A 22,483-nucleotide genomic window follows, 5' to 3' on the forward strand; every position below is an offset into this window, starting at 1 on the left:
AATTATAAAATTTAAGAAATGCTGCAACCATTTCATGCAAGGCTTTTGTTTCTTTCTGTTTGTACAGCCTCATTTTAGCTGTACACCAAGTTAGTATTTTTTAAAAGAAATTAAACCATTTCAGATGTTCCCACAAAGGAAACAGAACTCAACCATGCCCTCTGCTTTCCCCCCCACAGATTGATGCCTTTAAGAGGCCATCCTTCATTGAGTTACTGGACCAACTTGAGGAGGTAGCGGAGAGTTTGGAGCCAAATAAGGACAATCAGATCCCGGTGTGAATCTGTCAGTGTTTGATTCTGCCATAAGGCCTTATGTGGGTGATAGCAATGACTGTTATCATCATATACTGTATTAACAAAGAGGAAAAATGCATCTGTGACCTGTGAGAATTAGGCATGTGTTAGAAAGAGCTGATTCACTCATGATAGTCAAAGCACACACTCCATCATCTAACTACATCAATTTGTTAACAATCATGGGGGGTAATTTGGACTTTGGGTGATAATTGATTGAGCCACCCATTACACATCTCTCCCGATTTTTATTTCCATGAATGGAAATGAAAATTGGGAGAGATATGTAATGAGAGGCTGATTTGATATTGCCCGATTTACACTATTACCAAAAGTCCAAATTACCTCCATCTTTACTAAAGTACATCTGCAACAGAATTCAAAGTCTTGTTGGAAAATTGCCATTGCAAGCCACTTTCTGGGTTACCAGGCAGAGAAGTGTTTTCATTCAATCCATCGTCGCTGGTGGGCTGTAATGTATATCTTTTAAACTGCTCTCATAGGAGATGCAACTATTGTGAAGCTGAAGCGAATAGTCTAGATGTAACAAGTGTCAGTTCACGGACTAATCCTTTCATTCGTGAATTTATGTCTGCAGCGTTCTTCATATGTGTCTTAATCACATCATGCTCAATAGACTTTCTGTAAGTTTCTTATGCTGAATAATTTAAGGCAAAAGAAAGAGGCAAGATCATACATTAAATTTGCATGAGCAATATTTCCAGAATTTTAATTTTTGCTCAAAACAAAATGATCTCTAAGGGTTAGCAATAATGTTTGATGAACTGATCTTAGTTCAGGTTTTCAATTCAACCCCACTGTAGCCCATCAAACACTAAGGCCAGATCTGTTCTATGGAAGTGCCTCACCCACAATCAATTATTGTACAGGAGAAAAATTTCAGCAGGTATGGGTCTGAATTTCCAAACAGATATCTCGGTCAGACCAAGGCTCATTAAAGCCAATTCTGATAAGAGTCTCTTCAGAATAGCCAAATCCTAGTGGATTCAACTTTTGAACCCTATGTTTTGTTTACCATTCAGTAACAACATGTCTGCCTTACCAAACAATGCCTCATATTTACTGTAGTATACACGTCGAAGAAGGCAGCATTGTGTCCCAACTAAATTTCACCAAGTGAACAGAGGCAGAAAACATTCCCGAGCCAAGAATATTTTTCAAAACGACATGTCCATTGTGATTAAGTCTGTCTGGAATTTAATGAAAGAAGAGTTTTCTGGTGTATCAAGCTGACATCCTCCTTTATTAGGTGACATTCCAGTACGTATAATAGTAATTAATTATCCTTTGTTTTATATATATATAGCATATATATTTTGCAAACTAATTACGTGGAAAGATTAAGTTCCAACTTAGCTGGCAGACCTTATTAAATACCACAAGTATTACTCAAACTGATAAATTATCACAAGTAATTAGTATCTTCTTCAGTGATTAACTAATTACTCATTATCCTAAAACGACCTGATGGTTCAGTACTCTGTTGGAAAAGGCAAAGATGTGCTGAAGTTGGCCGTAGAAGCTCGCTTGATGGTTCAGTTATTAAGAACTTGCATTCATAAAGTGCCTTTCATGACCTCAGGATGTCCCAAAGCACTTTACAGCCAATTAAGTACTATTGAAGTGTACTTCAGTCACTATTGTAACGTAGGAGACGCAGCAGCCAATGCGTGGATTGCAAGGCCCCACAGAGATAGTGACCAGATAATCTGTTTTTATTTTTATTTTTTAAGTGAATGTTGGTTGAGGGATAAATATTGGCCAGGATACTGATTAAAAGGCACTACTGACTGAAATCTGATCTATAAGAGACAAACAAGACTGTAGGTTTGGTTCACGGTCTGTGCGATCTCATTTAGGGTAATGGTACAAATGAACACAAAGTGCAACATCCCCACTGACACCTGAGAGTCCTTGGCCAAAGACTGCCCTAAGTTGAGGAAGTACTCCAGGAGCACTAAGTGGAGGAAATGGAGGGCGCTGGGCACCTCGAGTCCCGTCGCTGAGAGCATGCAGAAATCAAGCTTAGGCAGCGGAAAGAGCATGCGGCAAACCAGTCCCAGCCATCCCTTCCCTCAACGACTATCTGTCCCATCTGTGACCGAGACTGTGGTTCTCGTATTGGACTGCTCAGCCACCTAAGAACTCACGTTAAGAGTGGAAGCAAGTCTTCCTCGATTCCGAGGGACTGCCTATGATGATGACAAATTAGCAGCTATGAGCTAGGGAGGGGGAAAATCAGCCTCCCACCCCAGATTGCAGTTCCCTGCTGGAAAGTGTGCACATGTGAATCAGCTGAGGACAGGAGTAGGCTTAGCTGTAATGCTGTCCATTGTTGAGTAGCCTGTAAACAGTCACCTTTCAGGATGACACATAAATAACTTTAACACTCTGTTAAGGTACTAAGAGTGTCCAGCACTTGTGCAACTGTTACTCAGCATTAGTCAGCATCTTCAAGAGAAGAGGGCAGAAGGAAAAGATAGAGGTAGAGGTGAACACTGTGATGATATATTTAAATTACTAGCAGCTGGGCACAAACAACAGTAAAGTGAAAAACTGAGTTAAAGACAGAAAATCCTTCCTTGGCCTTCTTAAGCTCCATTTTGGAACTGTTAAACCACATCACAAGATACCTCAATAAAGTTTTGTGCAGTTTATAAATAGATTTTGAATGGCCTGAAGCCACTTTTAGATGTCCCCAAATTTGTGGAATACAGCTGCCGTCAGCTCAATCCTCAATTGGTTTAAAATCTCTGCCACTGCTGGATTGGGACACTACATGTGTTGTGATTACTGATGAGATGATGCATCAAATTTCATTGCAGACAGTTTTCAAATCTAACCCATGAAGGTTGGGAACAGGGAAGCAGGTATTGTACAGTTCATTATATGACAGAAGGTGATTTAACACTTTGATTACTGAATTATTTCCATCACGCTATCTGCCACATAACCAATGCAAATTAAGCGTTTCGAGATGTTTTTAATACTGATTGAAAAAGTAGATTTGTAGTATTTAATATTGTATGGTTATAATGTAGATTTGCAGTATTTAATACCCTATTATAACGTAGAATATGACATTTCTCAATTTGCAGTATTTTCTGTATAAATTGGTCATTTTATTTTGCTGCGGAATTGCTCGCTGATTTAATTGGCTGTTCCAAGTGTAATAAAACTATTTTTCTTTGTGTCAGGACCATTTGACCAGCAACTTTTAGGTAAAATCCTCCCGTGAACACTTTAAGGCTTTTCTTAAATGATAGAAATAAAAGCTGCCTGGTCGTGTAAAACATTGGAGATACATTGTCTCAAGGTCTACTACTCTTGTGCCAGGATGTGGCAGGGTTTGTGTGCCCGCCATTGATCTGACACGGAGATTCCTTGGTTCAGATTGAGCAGGCCAAGGGACTTGCTAAGTGGAGCATGGGCTCTTTTCACCTCAGGAAGGTAGAACATTCAGAAAAACCCTTCAGGAGAGAGATACTTTGAGCTGCTGCCTTGTCCTCCTGCTGCTGGTTCAGGACCAGAAGAGACTAGGGAATAAGCTACTTGCCAGCTGCCTCAATGGGGAAATTAATACCATTAGGGACCAATTTTTATTTTACACTTTAATGGAGATTTAAATTGTAAATCTAAAAAAAAATTGGGGGGGCTGCTTTTTCACATGAAGTCATAAAGGGCCATAAGACCTCAGAAACTGGATTAAAATATTTAGCCATGAAATTGGTTGAATAGTAAAGTACGGCAGTGTATTGTATTGCAGTCTTTGTGCTACATAGAGTTTCATTGCAAAGGAGTGTTTGACTCACTTGTTCATTATGTATGCCAAGAAGTTGATCTGTGGTCTAATGAAATAAAAACAGAAAATGCTGGAAATACTCAGCAGGTCGGGCAGCATCTGCGGAGAGAGAAACAGAATTAATGTTTCAGGTCGATGGCCTTTCGTCAGAACAGTGGTCTTATGATTCTTGTTCAGAGTTTAATCTCACCTGTTTTCTGTTGCATTCGTTTAGGTATTCTTGGTAGCTTTGAGAAAGTTGTCCTGCATCGTTGTATATAATGTATAGTACTACTGTGGACTGATGATTTGTATATAGATATGTGGATGCTTACAGACAAAGCACGTGGTTTGATCAGTACCTGCTGGTTATAGATGGTGCTAAAATATTGAAAATTATTGCGCAGAACTGAACATACTCAAGCAGCTGCTTGTTGCATTGCATTTGACTTTTTCAGTTGAAAACTTGAGCTAGTTGATGCTTATTACTAAAAACATTTAATAATACATATTTTGTTAAAATGGATATTGCTCTCCTGTCTCAATTATCTTTTTAAAATTCCAGTACGTGCATTAGTCAAGGATAACAAGGGGCTGTTCGCCCGATCAATCCATATAATAGTTTTTAAAACAATAAAGTTCATGTAGAAGAAATGTTTGATTTTGTACATTTTATTTATTTACTGAATGTATTTAGGACAGCCAGTGGATGGCTTTAGTAAAGACTTGGGTTATCTTAAAATAATTTTGAAAATATAGCCGTTACAAATTTCAAGTTTGCTGTAGATTTTCTCCCGGATTTCGGGGTGGTGGTCACTCAGATAAGTGGCCTGTGCTGCCCAAAATCGAATTAGCAACACTTGCATTTATGTAGCACCATTAGTGTAGTAAAATGTCGCAAGGCTCTTCACAGGAACAGACCAAACTTGATATTAAGCCAGAGAAGGTGGCATCAGGACAGGTGAGCAAATGCTTGGTCAAAGAGGTAGGTTTCAAGCCGCATCGTAAAGGAGGAGAGAGAGGCAGAGAGGTGACGAGGTTTAGGGAAGGGAATTCCAGAGCTTAGAAACTAGACAGCTGACATAATGGTGTAACCTGGAGGGGTAACAACAGTATCCTGTTGCCATTTGAAATAGCTATTACCTTTCTCAAGTCCTTGTGTGCACTTCTCTAATCTTCAGTAGGTGCAATGATGACACTTTCATGAGATGAGGCTAAACATGAATAGTTAAGCTGCTTTATGATACAGACAGCAGGAATGTTCAGAGTAACAGTTATAATCAGAACTTTCCTACTCTACTTAACTTCGAACCCTTCCTCGTGACTTTAAGAAAAATTATAAACCAAGTAGCCCTTTCCTGGTTGGTGGGGCAAATGCGCTTGCCTTTAATCCCTTTTAGCTTTGAAACAGACCAAGTCTTGGTTACCACAAGTCTTACAATAAACTTCCTCTGTCTTTCTTCGCATTCTTTCAGCAAACCATCCCAAAATGATGGGTTTACATGTGGTTTTTTTTCTCCATTTTATTGCTTCTGACTACAGGAAGTTTGGGGGGGTGGGGGGGGTGCTGTGGAGTGGGTGGCGGGGTTCGGTTATTAAATGTTCTTATATTTTTAAACAATATTTTGAAAATTAGAGATAGAGGAATCAGAATCAAGTGGACACTACGAGGAAAGTAAAATCTTTTTAAAATCGATAAGGGAATCAAGGGTTATAGGGAGCGGGCAAGGAAGTGGAGTTGAGACCAAAATCAGATCAGCCATGATCTTATTGAATGGCGGAGCAGGCTCGAGGGGCCAAATGGCCTACTCCTGCTTCTATTTCTTATGATAGACTAGAGAAAGCATGTGGTTACAATACTCATGATCTCTTCTTGTTGAGATGAGGTATTGTGAATACATTTTATTACTTTTGGAATCATCTTTATTTATCACAAATTCAATACAAGTTACCAATATTTACTTCTCCATAGCAATAAAACTCATCCTTGTGGGCACCACATTAAGCATCCTTGGATGTAGGCTAATTCATCCCAGTATCTGTCTTCCTGACCTTGTTGGAATGATTAAATAAAACCCATTCCAAGCCACCACATAATTGGCAGGCTCTGGTTTAAACTTCCCTCAGCAAATTTAATGGAATCCAACTCATTGGAAACCTTGAAAGAAACAAAGTATTGTACTAGGGTCCTGAACACTTTTCATTCTTCAAAAAAAAAGTCAAAGTACTTTGAATAACAACCAGATGCTAATGATAAACAAGGTGATATTTTTAAGCCTATAGTTCTAGAACCATTGGAACCTTGAGCTTCCAATGGAGAAACGACATTCCTTTGGTTGAAAAACAATTTGGCAGAGAGAGAAAAAAAGTGTAACAAGTTACAAGCACAGCCTGGTACAACACCATCAAAGGAGAGCTGGAAAGAACCCAACAAAACCACCCCAGTATATGGAGGTAAATTGCTCTGCTGGAGCAGCCAATAGCGGACTCTGATGTAGATTCCAGAAACAGCCACCTGGTGTGCAGGCTGAGCAATTACCTGTAGCTATTGGGAGAGCGTGGGATTTGTAACGGAGTTAGCAGTGATGGAAATAAAACTCTCTTATTTTGAAACACGCTCTAAAGACTCTTCCTCCTTAATAACTTAAAGAATCATGAAAGTGAAACTCCCAGAATGCCTGCCAGTGTAAAGTGGTCAACCATTTGCAGGTCATAACGATATACATGAAAACCAACAATTGGAGATCACCCTGATACATAATGAAGATTTGCGGATGTCACTGCCACATTGAATAATAGTGAAGGCTGCGTTTAATGACACCACACGGTGTAATAAAGATTTGGAGTTGCACTGCCTGGATGTGGATAATAAACCTCCAACACTTTGCCTGTAATATGTAATTCAATGTAGTCAACACTGCCAAATGGTACTGTACTCTGGGGCCCTTCTATTACAATTCTGTGCGATGTTAACCATCACCTCAGAACTTGCCAATGCATTCAGGTGAAAACCCCGTGTGCACAGAATGAGAATAACATAAAGGCTGCTCTTAGTTACACTGCTGGTACAATGAATGAAGAAGTATAATGGGTCATTTGATGCAGTCAGGCTGGGGACTCACAGTACTGCATTGAAGTTCTTTACATGGCCATGTGCAGAACTCAACAGATATGGCATTTCAACACAGCACAGCACTAACACACTGGCCGGGCTTGAGCAACTGAGTGATGTAATGCGCATATGCGTCAATTGGCCTGGTGGCAGTATTAATATTCAGTCCGAATAGAAAAAGCTTGACCATTGCACAAGGTATCACATTGTGTGAGACAGATTTGATGGACCAGATGGTCATTATCTGTCCATCATTTTTCGTGTGTTCATATTATCTGCCCCAACTGATTTAATTAAAGTTGCCTCATAAAAAGCCTGATGTGCAAGAATGTAAAGATTATTGGAGTGAAGAAATGAAAACTGAGCTAACACCCTTCTTCAGACAAATGCTTACTCTGATGAGAAGCCGATTCCATTGACAGTCTTTAGATAAACCCGAAGTCTTCACAAGTTTTCATCGTGGACATTTTTTGGCTTATTTACTGTTGGAATATAAGCATGGACGGCTTACATTCCAAGAAAAGTGAACTTTTTACATTGTTAGACTTTTTATTGTAGAAACCTGAATAAGTTCCTCAAAAACAAAACAAAAAATGAAATAATTTTTCTCTCAGTGTGCTGAAGGAACGAGACATACTCTAATGACTCCAGAGATGTGCATTTCAGAGCAAGCCATTTGTCTTGTTCCAAGTGAAAGGAATCAAGGGATATGGGGATCGGGCAGGAAAGTGCAGTTGAGGTCGAAGATCAGCCATAATCTTATTGAATGGTGGAGCAGGCTCAAAGGGCTACTCCTGCTCCTATTCCTTATGTTCTTATGTAATCAGTACTAGGCACATGTTTTGTATTGATATCGTAAGCCACTTTATTTATCTGTGGAAGCTGTAAACCTATGTCAGTAAGATTATCATGTGTACCTGTGTTCGGAATGACTGGTGACAAGAACATCTGAAAAGGAAGCCCAAGAATGACGTCCAACCTTCCAATCTGATCTCTTAAAGCTAGAAAACCAGAAAATATCTTAGATGGAATAAAAGACTGCAACTTTACAGCCGCACATTCCCGAACCATCAAGGAGATAGTCTTCCCATCACAATAACATGTTGTGAAGCTCCACTAACAAGTAACAGCTTTCACTATGTGAAAAGAATTTTTTAGCAAGGAGCGACCCTAGTTTGGTGGCGGGGGGGAGAGGGTTTGATTCCAGCATTCTATGTACTCTTTCATATCCTACTTTTCTTTGGACCAGTTCAGTTGAACTCATTGGTTCAAATGTTGTTCAAGTATTCTCTGTTACTGAATGATATTCACTAAGGGGGCGAAATTGGCTTACGCCCGTTTGGCGGTGGTAACCGAGTCGGGGCAGGACTTCCCCAGGGCATAAACATGCATTAAATGATGGTGTTCAAAACTCCATTATAATATCACACAAATTGAAAGAGAATTTGCGTGTCTGTGTATATAGGGGTGGAGTATTAATATGATCCTCTTGTCACTGTTACCAGGATATAAATCTAGCCCGCACTCTTAGAATGAAAGTCTCTCTTCTCAGTTGGCTGCAAGATCTTGGATAAAATTAATATGGGAAACCCAACCCATTTCCCAGTAGAAACAACATAAAACTATGAAAAATCTGGGACAGATCTAAGCATGGAAATTGGCATTCAGGGGAGCCATAAAGATGGCTTTAATGGGATGGAAATTGTTACTGTCCATTAGCGGCACTCTTGAAGTTGGGTTAAGACATATTTTTGGGACAACATGCAAAGCTACTTGTATTGTACCCAATCTGGAAATGCTTAGTTTTACATGAGTGTTCCATTCCCCAGCATGGACAGCACAGAGCCGTCACATAAAACTTCAAACTAAATGAAAGAAACTAAAAATAACAATTTCAGAATTTCTGCTGTCTCTTTTGGGGCCAATAAACCGTATAATAATTCAACCTTTTAAAACAGCCACTGACTGTTTTATCATCAAGTTACCAATAGAAACAAGTTCAGTGGCCTGTATCGTAAAGCTTTACAAATATGAAGGCCAAGATTCAAATTACTGATCCTCAAGCCCATTATAGAGTCAGTGAACATTCAGTTTCTTATTATGTTGAAGTCCTAATGAATAATTGATGTATAGTATTGACCAAGTTGTTCTTTATCGATTGTAATAATGGACTAGCAGTACATTTGAAAAAGTAGCACCAGACCGGCCAGAACTACATTACTGGAATGGTTAAAATGCTAACAATAGCTTTGTTCAGCCCTGGGGATCCTAAATTTTGCAAAAGAAATTTAGGCCCTGAAAATATACTTAATTGGGTAGGAAATTACACCCAGAATGCGCTTGAAATTGCACTAATTAGGTTTCATCTCGGTTCTGCTAGAATTTGCATAATCACAAATGTAAAACCTTCCATGAACCAGCGCAATTGGGCAACGTAATAGAACACAACAATTTATTTTTCTTCTTCACAATGCATTTAAGAGTGCTAATCTGTTGTCGTTTTATTCATACAGCTAAAAGTGGGTTATCACCAAAAATAAACATTTTTAATAAGTCCTCCACCTGTGAGTAACCCAATTTAAAATCACTCAAAATGACTTTAAAAAAAACTATACTGAACCATTTAATAGTTTCATTGGTGTACACTAGTCAGTTAAAAAAATTAAACATGTTTTGATACAAAAAACTGTTTAAAACGTGTCTACTAGTGCCTGTGCGACTAAGAAAATGAGTGTAATTTGAATAGCCTCCTTGAACTAGTGCATTTTTGACCTAGCCACTTGTGAAGGCGGGACCTGATCCGGGCGAATGGAATCTTCAACCCGTGCCAAAGATTGCGGAAATCACAAACGCAAGTGGTTTTGGGCATAACTCACATTTAAATTCCTCGACCTTTTATGCTGGTTCGGCAGATTCTGTCCGGATTTGGGTGATATTATTAACGTAAAGCTGACCCCAATGTGTTTGTCTGAAGTTCTTTTCTCCACTCTTAGTGCGGGTGTTAACTAATTTGAGATATGACTTCATTAAAGTATTGCAATAGCACAGAGAGGAATTTGAAATAAAGGTGATACACTAGTATCAAAGGTTTCATATCAAGGCCATAGAATTTTACAAGCCAAGTAACAATGGAAGCAAAAGAAAATATGATTTTTAAGTTTTACAATGCTTTGCACCTAATACCTTCTGTACAACATAGGAACATCGGAACAGGAGTAGGCCATTCAGCAGCTTGAGCCTGTTCTGCCATTCAATGAGATCATGGCTGATCTACGACTTAATTCCATATACTCGCCTTTGGCCCGTATCCCTTCATAGCTTTGGTTAACAGAAAGCTATCAATCTCCGATTTAAAATTAACACTGATCTAGCATCAATTGCCATTTGCGGAAGAGAGTTCCAAACTTCTACAGCCCTTTCTGTATAGAAGTGTTTCTTAATTTCATTCCTGAAAGATTTTGTTGTGTCCTTACACACTACTATAAATTCACACGAGGCACATTCTGCAGACAAAGTCACTCTGTGACCTAACCTTTATTCACAGGACCAAGAAGTGATGAAGGTGGGTGGAACTTCCGCTTTTATACCTGAAAGACCAGGCTAGGATTGTCTCCCACAAGTTCACCCCCTGTGGTCAAGATGTGCATTTCTTAGGTGTATATAGTATGCAGTGTTGTTACATGAAGGTTACAGATACATGAAGGTTACATACATGACATCACCTCTCCCCCCCAAGTCTTGTGGGGTCAAAGATTAAGTCTTTCGGGCGGTCGACGCTCTCTCGTGGAATGCCGCAGTTGGGGCTCTGGTTGTTGAGCCTTGGCATGTGTCTCTGTTCCCTGTGGTGATTCCGGCTTGTCCGGGCTGGCCGCAGGGACTGTGCATGCTGCTGAAAGTTCTTGTTGCTCATTCACTGGTGGTGGTGTGGGCAGCATCTCATGATCTTCCTCAGGTTCCTCAGTGTCCATACTGAACCTTTTTTTTTTACTTGGTCCAGGTGCTTGCGGCATATCTGTCCATTGTTAAATCTGACCATTATGACCCTATTCCCCTCTTTGCCAATTACAGTACCCTCAAGCCACTTGGGCCGCAAAGCGTGATTAAGAACAAATACAGGGTCATCGATTTCTATACATCTCCCCTTTGAGTTACGGTCATCGCACTCATTTTGGGATTGGCGCTTGCCCTCAACAATGTCTGACAGGACTGGACGTTTGAGAGACAGCCGAGTTTTTAGTGTATGTTTCATGAGTAGTTCCGCGGGCGGGACTCCCGTGAGCGAATGCAGAAGGCGCGATAAGCGGCATTGAAGGGAGGGTCCTTGAATCCGGAGCATGCCTTTTTTTATGATTTGGACTGCACGTTCCACCTGGTCATTGGAGGCCGGCTTGATCGGTGCTGACCTGGCATGTTTGATGCCATTACCTGACATGATCTCCCAGAATTCATAGCTAGTGAAACGCGGGCCGTTGTCGCTAATCAGGATGTCCGGCAAGCCGTGGGTCGCAAAGACCGCACGCAGACTCTCCACAGTGGTGGATGTCGTGCACGAATTCAATATGATGCACTCGATCCATTTCGAATACGCATCAACAACGATGAAGAACATTTTTTCCATGAATGGGCCCGTGTAGTCTACGTGAATACGTGACCATGGCCTGGTGGGCCAGGGCCACGGGCTGAATGGGGCTTCCCTGGGGGCATTGCCTGGCCGGTGCCGTATGGTGTAGTCATATGCAGCCAGCATGAGAGCCCGTCGCTGTATGCGAGCTGACGCATTGGCATTGACAGCTTTGCTGTTTGACAACAGGGATGTTAACGGCTTGTGGTCCGTTTCTAACTCGAACCTTCTGCCAAAAAGGTACTGGTGCATCTTTTTCACCCCATAGACACAAGCGAGTGCTTCCTTTTCAACCATCCCATATCCCCTTTCTGATTGGGAGAGTGACCTGGAGACATAAGCCACAGGTTGGAGTTGGCCCTCATCATTACTCTGCTGCAACACGCATCCAACCCCATAGGATGATGCATCACATGTCAAAACCAATTTCTTACAGAGTTTGTACAGGGTCACTAGCTTATTAGAATAAAGTAGGTTCCGCGCCCGATTGAATGTCCGTTCCTGACAGTCTCCCCAAAACCAATCGCAACCCTTACGCAGGAGCACGTGTAGCGGCTCCAACAATGTGCTTAAGTTCGGCAGAAAGTTCCCGAAATAGTTCAAGTGTCCCAGAAATGAACACAACTCCGATGTGTTGCCGGGCCTGGGCGCACGACGAATCGCCTCCGTTTTGGATTCGGTAGGCCGGATCCCATCTGCAGCAACCCTCCTGCCCAAAAACTCGACCTCTGGGGTCAAAAACACACACTTGGACTTCTTTAGTCGCAGGCCGACCCGGTCCAATTGGTGTAGCATCTCAGTGCCAGTGAGAAAAATTATGCGCAAATTGAAAGGGAAGCTTTGGCATTCATTTTTGGGGTCAAGAAGTTGCACAAATACTTGTATGGTCATAAGTTTACCATCGTTATAGACCATAAGCCCCTAACAGCAATCCTCCATCCAAAGTCCTCAGTTCCAACATTAGCTGCAGCCCGAATGCAGAGATGGGCTTTGATTTTGTCAGCATATACATATGATATTGAATACAGACGATCAGCTGATCACAGTAATGCTGATGCAATGTCTAGATTGCCTTCCCTATCACAGGGTACACCCGATAGGGAAGAAGTGTTTTATTTTTCATACATTGATGAACTACCAGTCACAGCTGAAGAGATTGGTAGAGCAACCAAACGTGACCCCGTGATGTCAAAGGTATATGAGTATATTGCAACTGGATGGCCAAACCAGGTAACAGACAAAGATACACATCCATTCTTCATTCGTAGGAATGAATTATCAGTAGATAAAGATTGTATCATGTGGGGTGCAAGAGTGGTTATACCAAATAAATTCAGGTCCAAATTATTAAGAGACCTCCATGACCAGCACCTGGGAATGTGCTTGACCAAGAGTTTAGCTCACAGTTATTTATGGTGGCCAGGTCTTGATAAAGATATAGAGTACATTGTGAGTCAGTGTACGACATGTCAATCAGTAAGCAAGCAACCACCATCAGTACCATTACAGCCATGGAAATGGCCTCCCAGGGTGTGGCAAAGGCTACATATTGATTTTGCTGAGTTAGATGGACAACAATTGTTCATTGTAATTGATAGCCATTCAAAGTGGGTTGAGGTGTTTCCAATGTGGAAAATAACAACAAGTAAAACATTGGACATTTTACGAAAATTATTTTCTGCATTTGGCCTCCCTGAAGAAATTGTCTCGGATAATGGACCACAATTTTGTCAGAAGATTTTGCACAATTTACGAGCAGAAATGGTGTGAAACACACCAAGGTTCCACCATACCACCCTGCTTTGAATGGTGCAGCAGAGTGCACTGTACAAATTGTAAAACATGACCTCATAAAACAAATGTTAGATCCAAATCCAAGAAAATGACAGTTGTCATTGGATCACAAATTGGCTAATTTTTTGATTACATATCGAAATATTCCTCATACAACTACTGGTAGAACACCAGCGGAGTTGTTTCTCAAACGACAGACACGAACCAGATTCTCATTGTTTAAGCCAAATTTGGCACAGTCTGTAGAAGAGACACAAATTAGACAAAAATAGAATCATGATAAAGGGAGACTAAAAGAGAGAAGAGTGAAATTAAACCAGAAGGTGAGAGTGAAGAACCATCACCATAAATGGTTAAAGTGGTTACCCGGAAGAGTGGTGAAGATATGTGGTCCTCGCACATATTTGGTAAAGATGTTTGATAATGGACAGGTTAGGTTTGTTCATATTGATCATATTTTACCTATAGACATGGAAGGAGTTGAAGGTGGGAATGATTCAATTATTTCTGACTCATCAGATAGTTTTGATATACCAGTAGCAAATCCTAAATCCAATGTACTGGAAACAAATCCAGGAGAGAATCAGAATGAAAGTCTGAGTCCAAGTCAGGGAAACAAAGAGCCTGAAGTTAGAGTGAGTGCAAATGAAAATCAAGGAAATTCCATGGAGGAAAATGTTCCTCAAGATGAGCCTCAAATGAGTGTGAAATCAATACCATGTTTGGAAGGTTCTGTTCGAGAGCGAAGGTATCCTCTTCGAAACAGAAAACAAGTGGTAAAGTTGAATTTGTAAATATGTATAAAAATGAAGTTATTTATGATGTTTGTTATGATGGTTTTTTCATTAAGGAGGGAGATGTGTGATGTCTGTAAGTGCTGTAAGCTAGTAATGCTTGTAGCTCCATACTGTGGATGTGGACGTATTGTGTACTGCAGCTGCAGAGTTATAATAAACAGTCAGGCAGCTTCCGGTAGCTTCCGGACATAGCAGCCTCCATGTTAGGAGCTGTGTGTGTGTGCTCTGTAAAGATATCACAGTCCTACAGTTGCACCGGCTAATTTCACCACATCAGCTTTTGCCTTCTTAATCTAAAACGTGTATAACTCTTTAATTCCCAATTCAATTCACTCAGTCAGGGTGGGGATTACAGAATTACCCAAAGCTGCCTCACAATATGAGAGATCAAAGATTAATATAATCTTCGTCATAATCACCATAATGTAGCCAGACATCATCTGCTGTTGGAGAAACATCAACTCGGTGAAAGACGCACTTTGGTCTTCCCGAAATTTGCTGGTCTTCTAAGGCAAGGAGATGTCCATGGCCGAGTGTTGCATTCTGACGCAATCCAAGGTTTAGTGCTGAGGGACGCACTAAAGGTTGGTGCAGTCGCCGCAAAGGCAGATGGGGAAGAGCCACAGTTTAAGGCCCTTCTGCCACGGTAAACCAGGGGATGGAATCAGACCCCCTTTGGACTGTACTTGTTAATCTGCTTGAATACATAGAGCACCATGTACTGAAAAACACCTGTGTTGTGCCATGTATAATGAAAGTTCTGCACTGTTTAGTAACTTGTAAAGAAATGTAAATGTATTCTCATCCATTCCGTGTACTGCTTTCATCTGCATAGTGCTACATGTAACGTGATTCGTGATCGGTATTGAAATGTATCCTGGAAGGTAATGTAAACCTGTTCTTATCTGCTCCATGTGATACCCTTATTTGCACAGTACTACATGTAAGGTGATTTGCAGATTGTACTAAACTGTACCTTGAAATGAAATGTACGCAAGTGCATTGTATGGAACTGCTGTCAGCATCCAAATGAATTGTATGAAATTGCTGACCGCAATGTACTGAACTATTTTCAAATGTATCGTGAAAATTTTTATATGAATAAAGTATATTTTTGAAACAAAAAAAAAATGTAGCCAGGATGGACCCAAGTAGACAGAAATGCAAATATGCAAATCTCACCGAACAAACATTTATTCTTATTCGGGGTATGCACAATATTATCAGGAGTTCTGCAGGTGAAAGAGAGAGAGAAGCAGGTCTATGCTGCAAAAGGTTAACAAATAAATACACAAAAGCAGCTTAATTACATAACTGCCCTTTCCCAGCATTTCGCATTGCTACCTTCTGTCCTAATTCACTATGTCGACTGCACTTGGCTTTGTACAATCTAGAAGGGATTCTCCAGATCTATTCACATCTATAAAGCATTAGGACAGATGATGTTTCAAATTTAATCACAAATACAAATGAATATCTCTTAATTACCAGAATATATTGCTGAAATTAAAGAGAACATTCTGAAAGAAATAACTAACCAATTTATACTAGAACAGCTAATACAGTAAATGTTTTCCCAAATTATTATAAACACCTCCATGGAACACATGATTAGTTGCAGTAAAATTAGAAGACAAGTTTGCCAATGACAAATGGTTTAAGATTGTACGAACTTCTGGTGCACCTCACACATTTATTCCCATTTATCTTCCAAAAGTTACTATTGCTGTCTACACAAACACAATCTGTATTTAAGTGATCTGCAGCTCTCAATATTTTACATATCCACCCACGATAATCTATTACACCTTTTGTTACTAAGTTTTCAGATATTCTTTCCTCGATGTTGTCAACTCAACATCTACTTGTATTTGTGTAGTGCCTTTAACATAGTAAAATATCTCAAGCCACTATTCCTGCTAAGATACAAGGCCTGACTTTAACCTTGTCTGTCAGGCAGGAATGTGGCGAATGGCGGTCAGACACCATCTGCCATCTTAACTGTCAGCTTTCTGGCAGCATCGGAGCCACTCACCTCAAGCAACAACAACAACTTGTATTTATATAGTGCCTTTAACGTAGTGAAACGTCCCAAGGCACTTCACAGGAGTATTATGTGATAAAAATTTGACACCGAGCCGCATAAGTAGAAATTAGCGCAGGTGACCAAAAGCTTGGTCAAAGAGGTAGCTTTTAAGCAGGGTCTTGAAGGAGGTAAAAGAGGTAGAGAGGCAGAAAGGTTCAGGCACGGAGTTCCAGAGCGTGGGGCCGAGTCAACAGAAGGTATGGCCATATATGGTTGAGCGATTATGATCAGCAATGCTCAGGAGGGCAGAATTAGAGGAGTGCAGACAACTCAGGGGGTTGTGGGCTGGAGGAGATTACAGAGATAGGGAGGGACGAGGCCATGGAAGGGGATTTGAAAATAAGGATGAGAATTTTGAAATCAAGGCGTTGCTTAACCAGAAGCCAATGTCAGTCAGCGAGCACAGGGTTGATGGGTGAGCGGGACTTGGTGCGCGTTAGGACATGGGCAGCCGTGTTTTGTATCAACCTCTAGTTTACGTAGGGTAGAATGTGGGTGGCCAGCCAGGAGTGCGTTGGAATAGTTAAGTCTAGAGGTAACAAAGGCACGGATGAGGGCTTCAGCAGCGGACCAGGGGTTCTCCTCCGGGCCCCATGGCTGAGGCAAGGACGGAGACGGGCGATGTTACAGAGGTGGAAATAGGCGGTCTTAGATATGCTGCGGATATGTGGTCAAAAGCTTATTTCAGGGTCAAATATGACACCAAGGTTGCGAACAGTCTGGTTCAGCCTCAGGCAAGGAGTTGGGGAGTTGGAGTCAGCATGCCAGAGGGTCCTATATAATTTGGACCCCGAAACAATTTTAACTACCGGTTACAGTAGTGATACTCCATGCCTGGTCTGCAGGGAGACCTGCCGGCAGGAGCATCATGTCCAGAAGAGATCCAGATAAATGTTAGGTTTATTTATGAGCTGGGATGACCAGGGGTTCTCCTCTGGGCCCCATGCTCAGAGCTCCCATTCTCTTAATCACTATAATCACAGAACCCCCCCCCATTGTCCCTTAACATGCACCTTATCCCAGGGACTGTTCTCAGGTGCCCTGCTGTAGCCTCTTGCAGCCTGCAATCTCGAAGCTGCTCGCAGTCAGGTAGTGATTCCCACCGGGATCATGCTGAAGTCTGATTTCAATCATCTAAATGAGGCCCAGGAATTTAAATTTGCTGCACCTACTCCCCAAGTTAAAATCAGGGCTACGGTTCCTCTGATGCCCACTCTTGGAGCCATCCCTGACTCTGTCCTCATCCAACATCCACTTGTTTATCTCCAACAGGGGGTCACCAGATAACAAACAGGATTAGCAATCCAAGTAGATTTTCCTCTTATTTTGTCTAGTGCATTTGAGGTCAAATGTAACACCCCGACTGTCATCCTGCCTAAGATTAGCCAACTCAACACAAGATTGGAATTGAGCCCAGGACCGTTCGGGCTGTATGGGCCAGTTACATGTTACTAATGACAACTGAATCATTGGGGGATGTAACACTAAATATTTGATACTTTAGTATGAATTACAGAAAACAAACCCCCTGTTTCAGCCTTGGTCTTCTGGAGGCATGCTATAAGGAGGCCTGGACTGCTGGATAATGGAGTGAGGAGTGAATTACAGTCATGTGTGCGGCATTCACTTGGTTCATGACCAGCGTGTGTACAAGGGCTGCTGCGAGACTGAACTAATGCACATTGCACGTTGATCCTCGGGCTCGAACTTGTCTCAAGTATGCAAGACATTTTCCCCATCTCACTTCCTCCATGAAGAATAACCAGCATCAGGTCAATGTAAACCAACTGCACAGACAGCAAAGATATCTGTAGTGAAGTGCAATAGGTTTTCCACACAATGGCCTTTTGTTAATGGAAGTGCAAAATTATAGTAAATTACAAAACATATTGGACAATAACTTACATTTCTGTAGTCAGGCTATGTCTTAATTTAAAGTTATTACACCATCTTAACAGCGACATTTGTATGAATTGACCATTAAGGTCAAGCCATGTATTAATTAAATACTATCCTTCATTTTTCAACCCACAAACAACATAACTGGTCCGACAACTATAATTAGTGGCTGCATCTGAATTGTGGCATCATTTACTATATGGCTTGAACTAATTAGCACCTTGAGAGTTGAACCTGTCCTGGTTAAATTATGCTCGAGTTTCACAAGTACTGGTTTTGCAGCTGACTGGAAAATGCTTTATGCAATAAGACAAGAGCTTTTTGACCATTTAACCTCACAGGAATATGGCATTCATTTACATTAAGATGTTGATTAAGTTAAATTCAGCACACACAGGGTTACATCCACAAGATGCACAAGTTGTCTGGGACTGCATACTCAACCCAGTGGCCAGAACTAGACAACACATTTTGAGACAATGGAGCTTGGTTGTACATCTGGGTGACATTCACACTATAATGTTGAAATGGCCTCATTCGTTCGAGCCCAGATGGGACTGCGAACAGGCCCAAACTGGAAGGGTAGTAAGACATTTGATTGGCATCACCAGTAGCCAATCCTTGAATGGATTGCTGGGGAGAGGGTCAGAGGTCAAGGTTTTGGCTTCTTGTCAAGCTGAAACCAGAGCAGTCTGCAGAAGTTTCGATTCGAAATAGAGGGTCAGAAAACTCTGTTCTCAAGGTTAGCGCCAATTAGTTTCAAGGACACGCTAGTGCATAAAGTGAATTTAACCCGTTAATGTGGGTAGGATGGTGTCCTTTCTTATTTTCTATATTATGAGAATTAGAGGAGAAATAGATCAAACTATTTTATTTGTTCCTATATCAACATCAAAAATAAATCAACTTCTGATTTACAATTAGTCTCATCTCAATAAAATATTCATCAGTTTGCCTTCCAAAAGATAGTAGACACACGTGTGAGGGGCACATGGGAGATTACAGTGCCCAGTACATTATTAGGCCCCTCGGTCACACTATTGTATGGTTACATTTGACTAGTACATTCTCCACTACATATAATGGGCACAGTTGTGCCAAGGTGATTTGCCCACTAAATGCGATGGGCGGTAAAACCATCGGACTTCCTACTGCTAAACAAAACTGATCAGCCTCGACTGTTATACTATTGGCGATAAACAATCTCGTTAAAAATTGACTATTATAACTCCTTAGCATTAATTAACCTTTAGATAGAAATTACATGATGCCAAGTATATAATTTGGGCAACATTTGAATCCATCGATAGAAAACACAGTCAGAGTAGCGAGAAAATCATGTTGGTTTGTGAAAGTGCGCTCCTTCTGATTATAGACAGGTGAACTATATGTACATCGTACAGTATTGCACACTGATTGAGTGTGCTCATTGGTAAAATGTACCAATTCCCTGGCCCTTCTTTACTTAAAACAATAACAACCATTTTCATATAATTTGAGGGTGAACAAAAATCAAAAATTTTTGATCGGTGTATTTTAAATGATATAATCAATGTTTTAGGAGAGTTAGTCTGTATATTTAAAGGAGACTGATCATCTGTATTTAGTGAACAGCTGATTGAAGCTAGGACATCATGAATCGATAAAATGGGTGGACAGTGCTTTCAATAATCAAGGGCGTGCTGTGACCGAGTCTCTAAAGTACTTCAAGCAGAGATTCAGCTTAAGCTCATCCAGGATTCAAGGTAAAGATTTGGAACTTTCAAATGGGAATTGAATATATAGCTGAAAAGGAGACATTTGCAGGGTTATGGGGAAAAAGCTGGGGAGTGAGACTAATTGGATCGTTCTTTTAAGGAGCTAGCACAGACATGATGGGTCGAATGGCCTCCTTCTATGCCGTATGGTTCTATGATGAGAGATGATAGTATCCAGTAAGTTCAACAAGGGGTATTTGTTATAATTCCCAGGTCATTAATATAATTTATAGGGGCAGTAAAGGTTCTTTCCATTTTTTACGTGACACGGGTACCACTTATGGGGTGACCAGTGACTCTAATCCCAAAAGAATATCTACCACAGACCCATGAACTTTGTAACAATTCGTGACAGCTACCTGATTTTGGAACAATGGACAGGAGAGAGGAGCGTTACAGATGGAAAGAAGGGAGCTATGCAAGTTCAAGGCCAAGGACAAGGAGAAATTGCAACAGCATGAGGCTGAGGCGAAAGAGCAATACCCTGCTCTTGAATGGTCAGAGAATTGCTCATCAACAGTTTGCACGATTGTGGCCGAAAATTGTTAAATCAAATTTGATTCCAAATTTTAAAGAGAGTGGTGACATTGATCGTTTTATTTGGGCATTTGAGTTGTTACCTTGGCACCATCAGTGGAACAAAAAATGTGGACCAGTCATCGGATACAGAGTGATAAAGTACCTCCCACATTTTCTTCATGCCTATCCAGCGGACTACGATTTTGTAAAATATGCTATTCTTGAGGCATATGATTTGATGCCTGAAGCAAAAGTTTAAGAAACTGTCTTTATATTTTTAGCATGTCTTCCCTCTTTCAGGAAAGCTGTCAGTTTAGGTCTTTTCTTTCTGTTGGGAGCTGAGTAGTTCCCATCAACCAGGGGAGTGGCTCCATGCAAACTGCCACTGATGTGCATTCTGGGCTCATTTTGATTCATAGGGCCCCAATTTGGCGAACTTACCGCCGGCTGCGGTCTCCCTGTGTTTTTGGTGTGCTCCCCTCCGAGCGAGTTTGGTGAGGCCTCACACCGGCGAGGAGAGAAGACCGCTGGGGAGCGTCCGCTGGCGTGCAACTCCGACAAAAGTCCTCCCGCCCACTTCCTCCCCAGATTGGTCCAGGCGGTCCTCCACTCCAGCAGCAGAAGAAACCGCTGTGTAGAGGCAGGTCTTAACTGAACGGTAAATATGAAGACCTGCAAGAAAAGGTTAGTGAACTGGTTTTGTTCATTTCTTTTGCAGCGATTTTATTGGAGAGGGTCCTCTGAAGGATTTGGAATAGTTGTTTTTTCATTTGTTAAACTTTTTTTTTCCCGCTCCCCCCTCCCTGGGCCTGACTCTAGCCTCGGCATTACTTTGCCGAGGATCGCATTTGCCATCCAGAATCTGACCTACCGCCCGCTGTCGCCCAGAATCGGCGTGTAATGCCCATTTTTTCCACTGGGCGGTATTTTTTCCATTTTTCCATGAAACTTCCGCCCAAAGTACTGTTAGGAACTTAGCGGTCCTTTTGACGATACATGGGCAGAACTTAGGTTTGACCAAACTCGGGCCCATAGATTCATAAAATTTACAGCATGGAAAGAGGCCATTTCAGCCCATCATGTCCGCGCCGGCTGACAAAGAGCTATCCAACCTAATCCCACTTTCCAGCTCTTGATCCGTAGCCTTGTAGGTTATGGCACTTCAAGTGCATGTCCAAGTACTTTTCAAATGTAATGAGGGCTTCTGCCTCTACCATCCTTTCAGGCAGTGAGTTCCAGACCCCTACCACTATACTGTCCCAGGCAGCTTCAATCAGTTGTTCACTAAATACAAATGATCTGTCTCCTTTAAATATATACACTAGTTCTACTATAACATTGATTATATCATTTTAAATACACTGATCAAAATTTTTTGATTGATTCAAAAACATCGGAACTGGGAAAGATCAGCACCAGGCAAGTACTTCTGTGTATTAGAAGATTACAAAAGAGATCCAGTCTTGATTTAGCAAAAATTAGAGGGACATGGGTAGAAGTAAGTTTGAAAATGAAAGAAGACCTGGATACATATAATGTGCTGAAGGAGTTGGATGATCCTTTTCTCATTCCTACTTTCTAACCCTTCAGGTCAGCAAATCTTTTTCAGTTCTTCAATGCGGATTGTTGTGTAATCTTTTTTATTTGTTTAAAGTGTTTTGGAAAGCCAGTGGGTGTAGAGATCTCTGGTGGTGTTAAAAAGGGTGCCTTGCGAAACATGTTACAAGGTTGAACAGAGATGTTGTGCAATGACAGGATAACTGACACAATGTCCGATTTCACATCAGTGATTATGTCTGC

The 22,483-nt window shown here is 41.1% G+C and overlaps 1 protein-coding gene across 3 annotated transcripts in view; it reads left to right on the plus strand.

Moving 5' to 3' along the window:
• The window catches only part of LOC139232924 (dual specificity testis-specific protein kinase 2-like), a 146,207-nt gene extending 141,619 nt beyond the window's left edge, over positions 1-4,588 (plus strand). For all 3 annotated transcript variants that reach the window (XM_070863422.1, XM_070863421.1, XM_070863423.1), the window contains exon 9: positions 180-4,588. In XM_070863422.1, the coding sequence (XP_070719523.1) occupies positions 180-281 (102 nt within the window). In that variant the 3' untranslated portion in view covers positions 282-4,588. The remainder of the gene's footprint in view (positions 1-179) is intronic.
• The last annotated feature ends 17,895 nt before the right edge of the window (positions 4,589-22,483 follow it).

This window comes from Pristiophorus japonicus, chromosome 20, assembly GCF_044704955.1.
Source record: "Pristiophorus japonicus isolate sPriJap1 chromosome 20, sPriJap1.hap1, whole genome shotgun sequence".
NCBI lineage: Eukaryota > Metazoa > Chordata > Chondrichthyes > Pristiophoridae > Pristiophorus > Pristiophorus japonicus.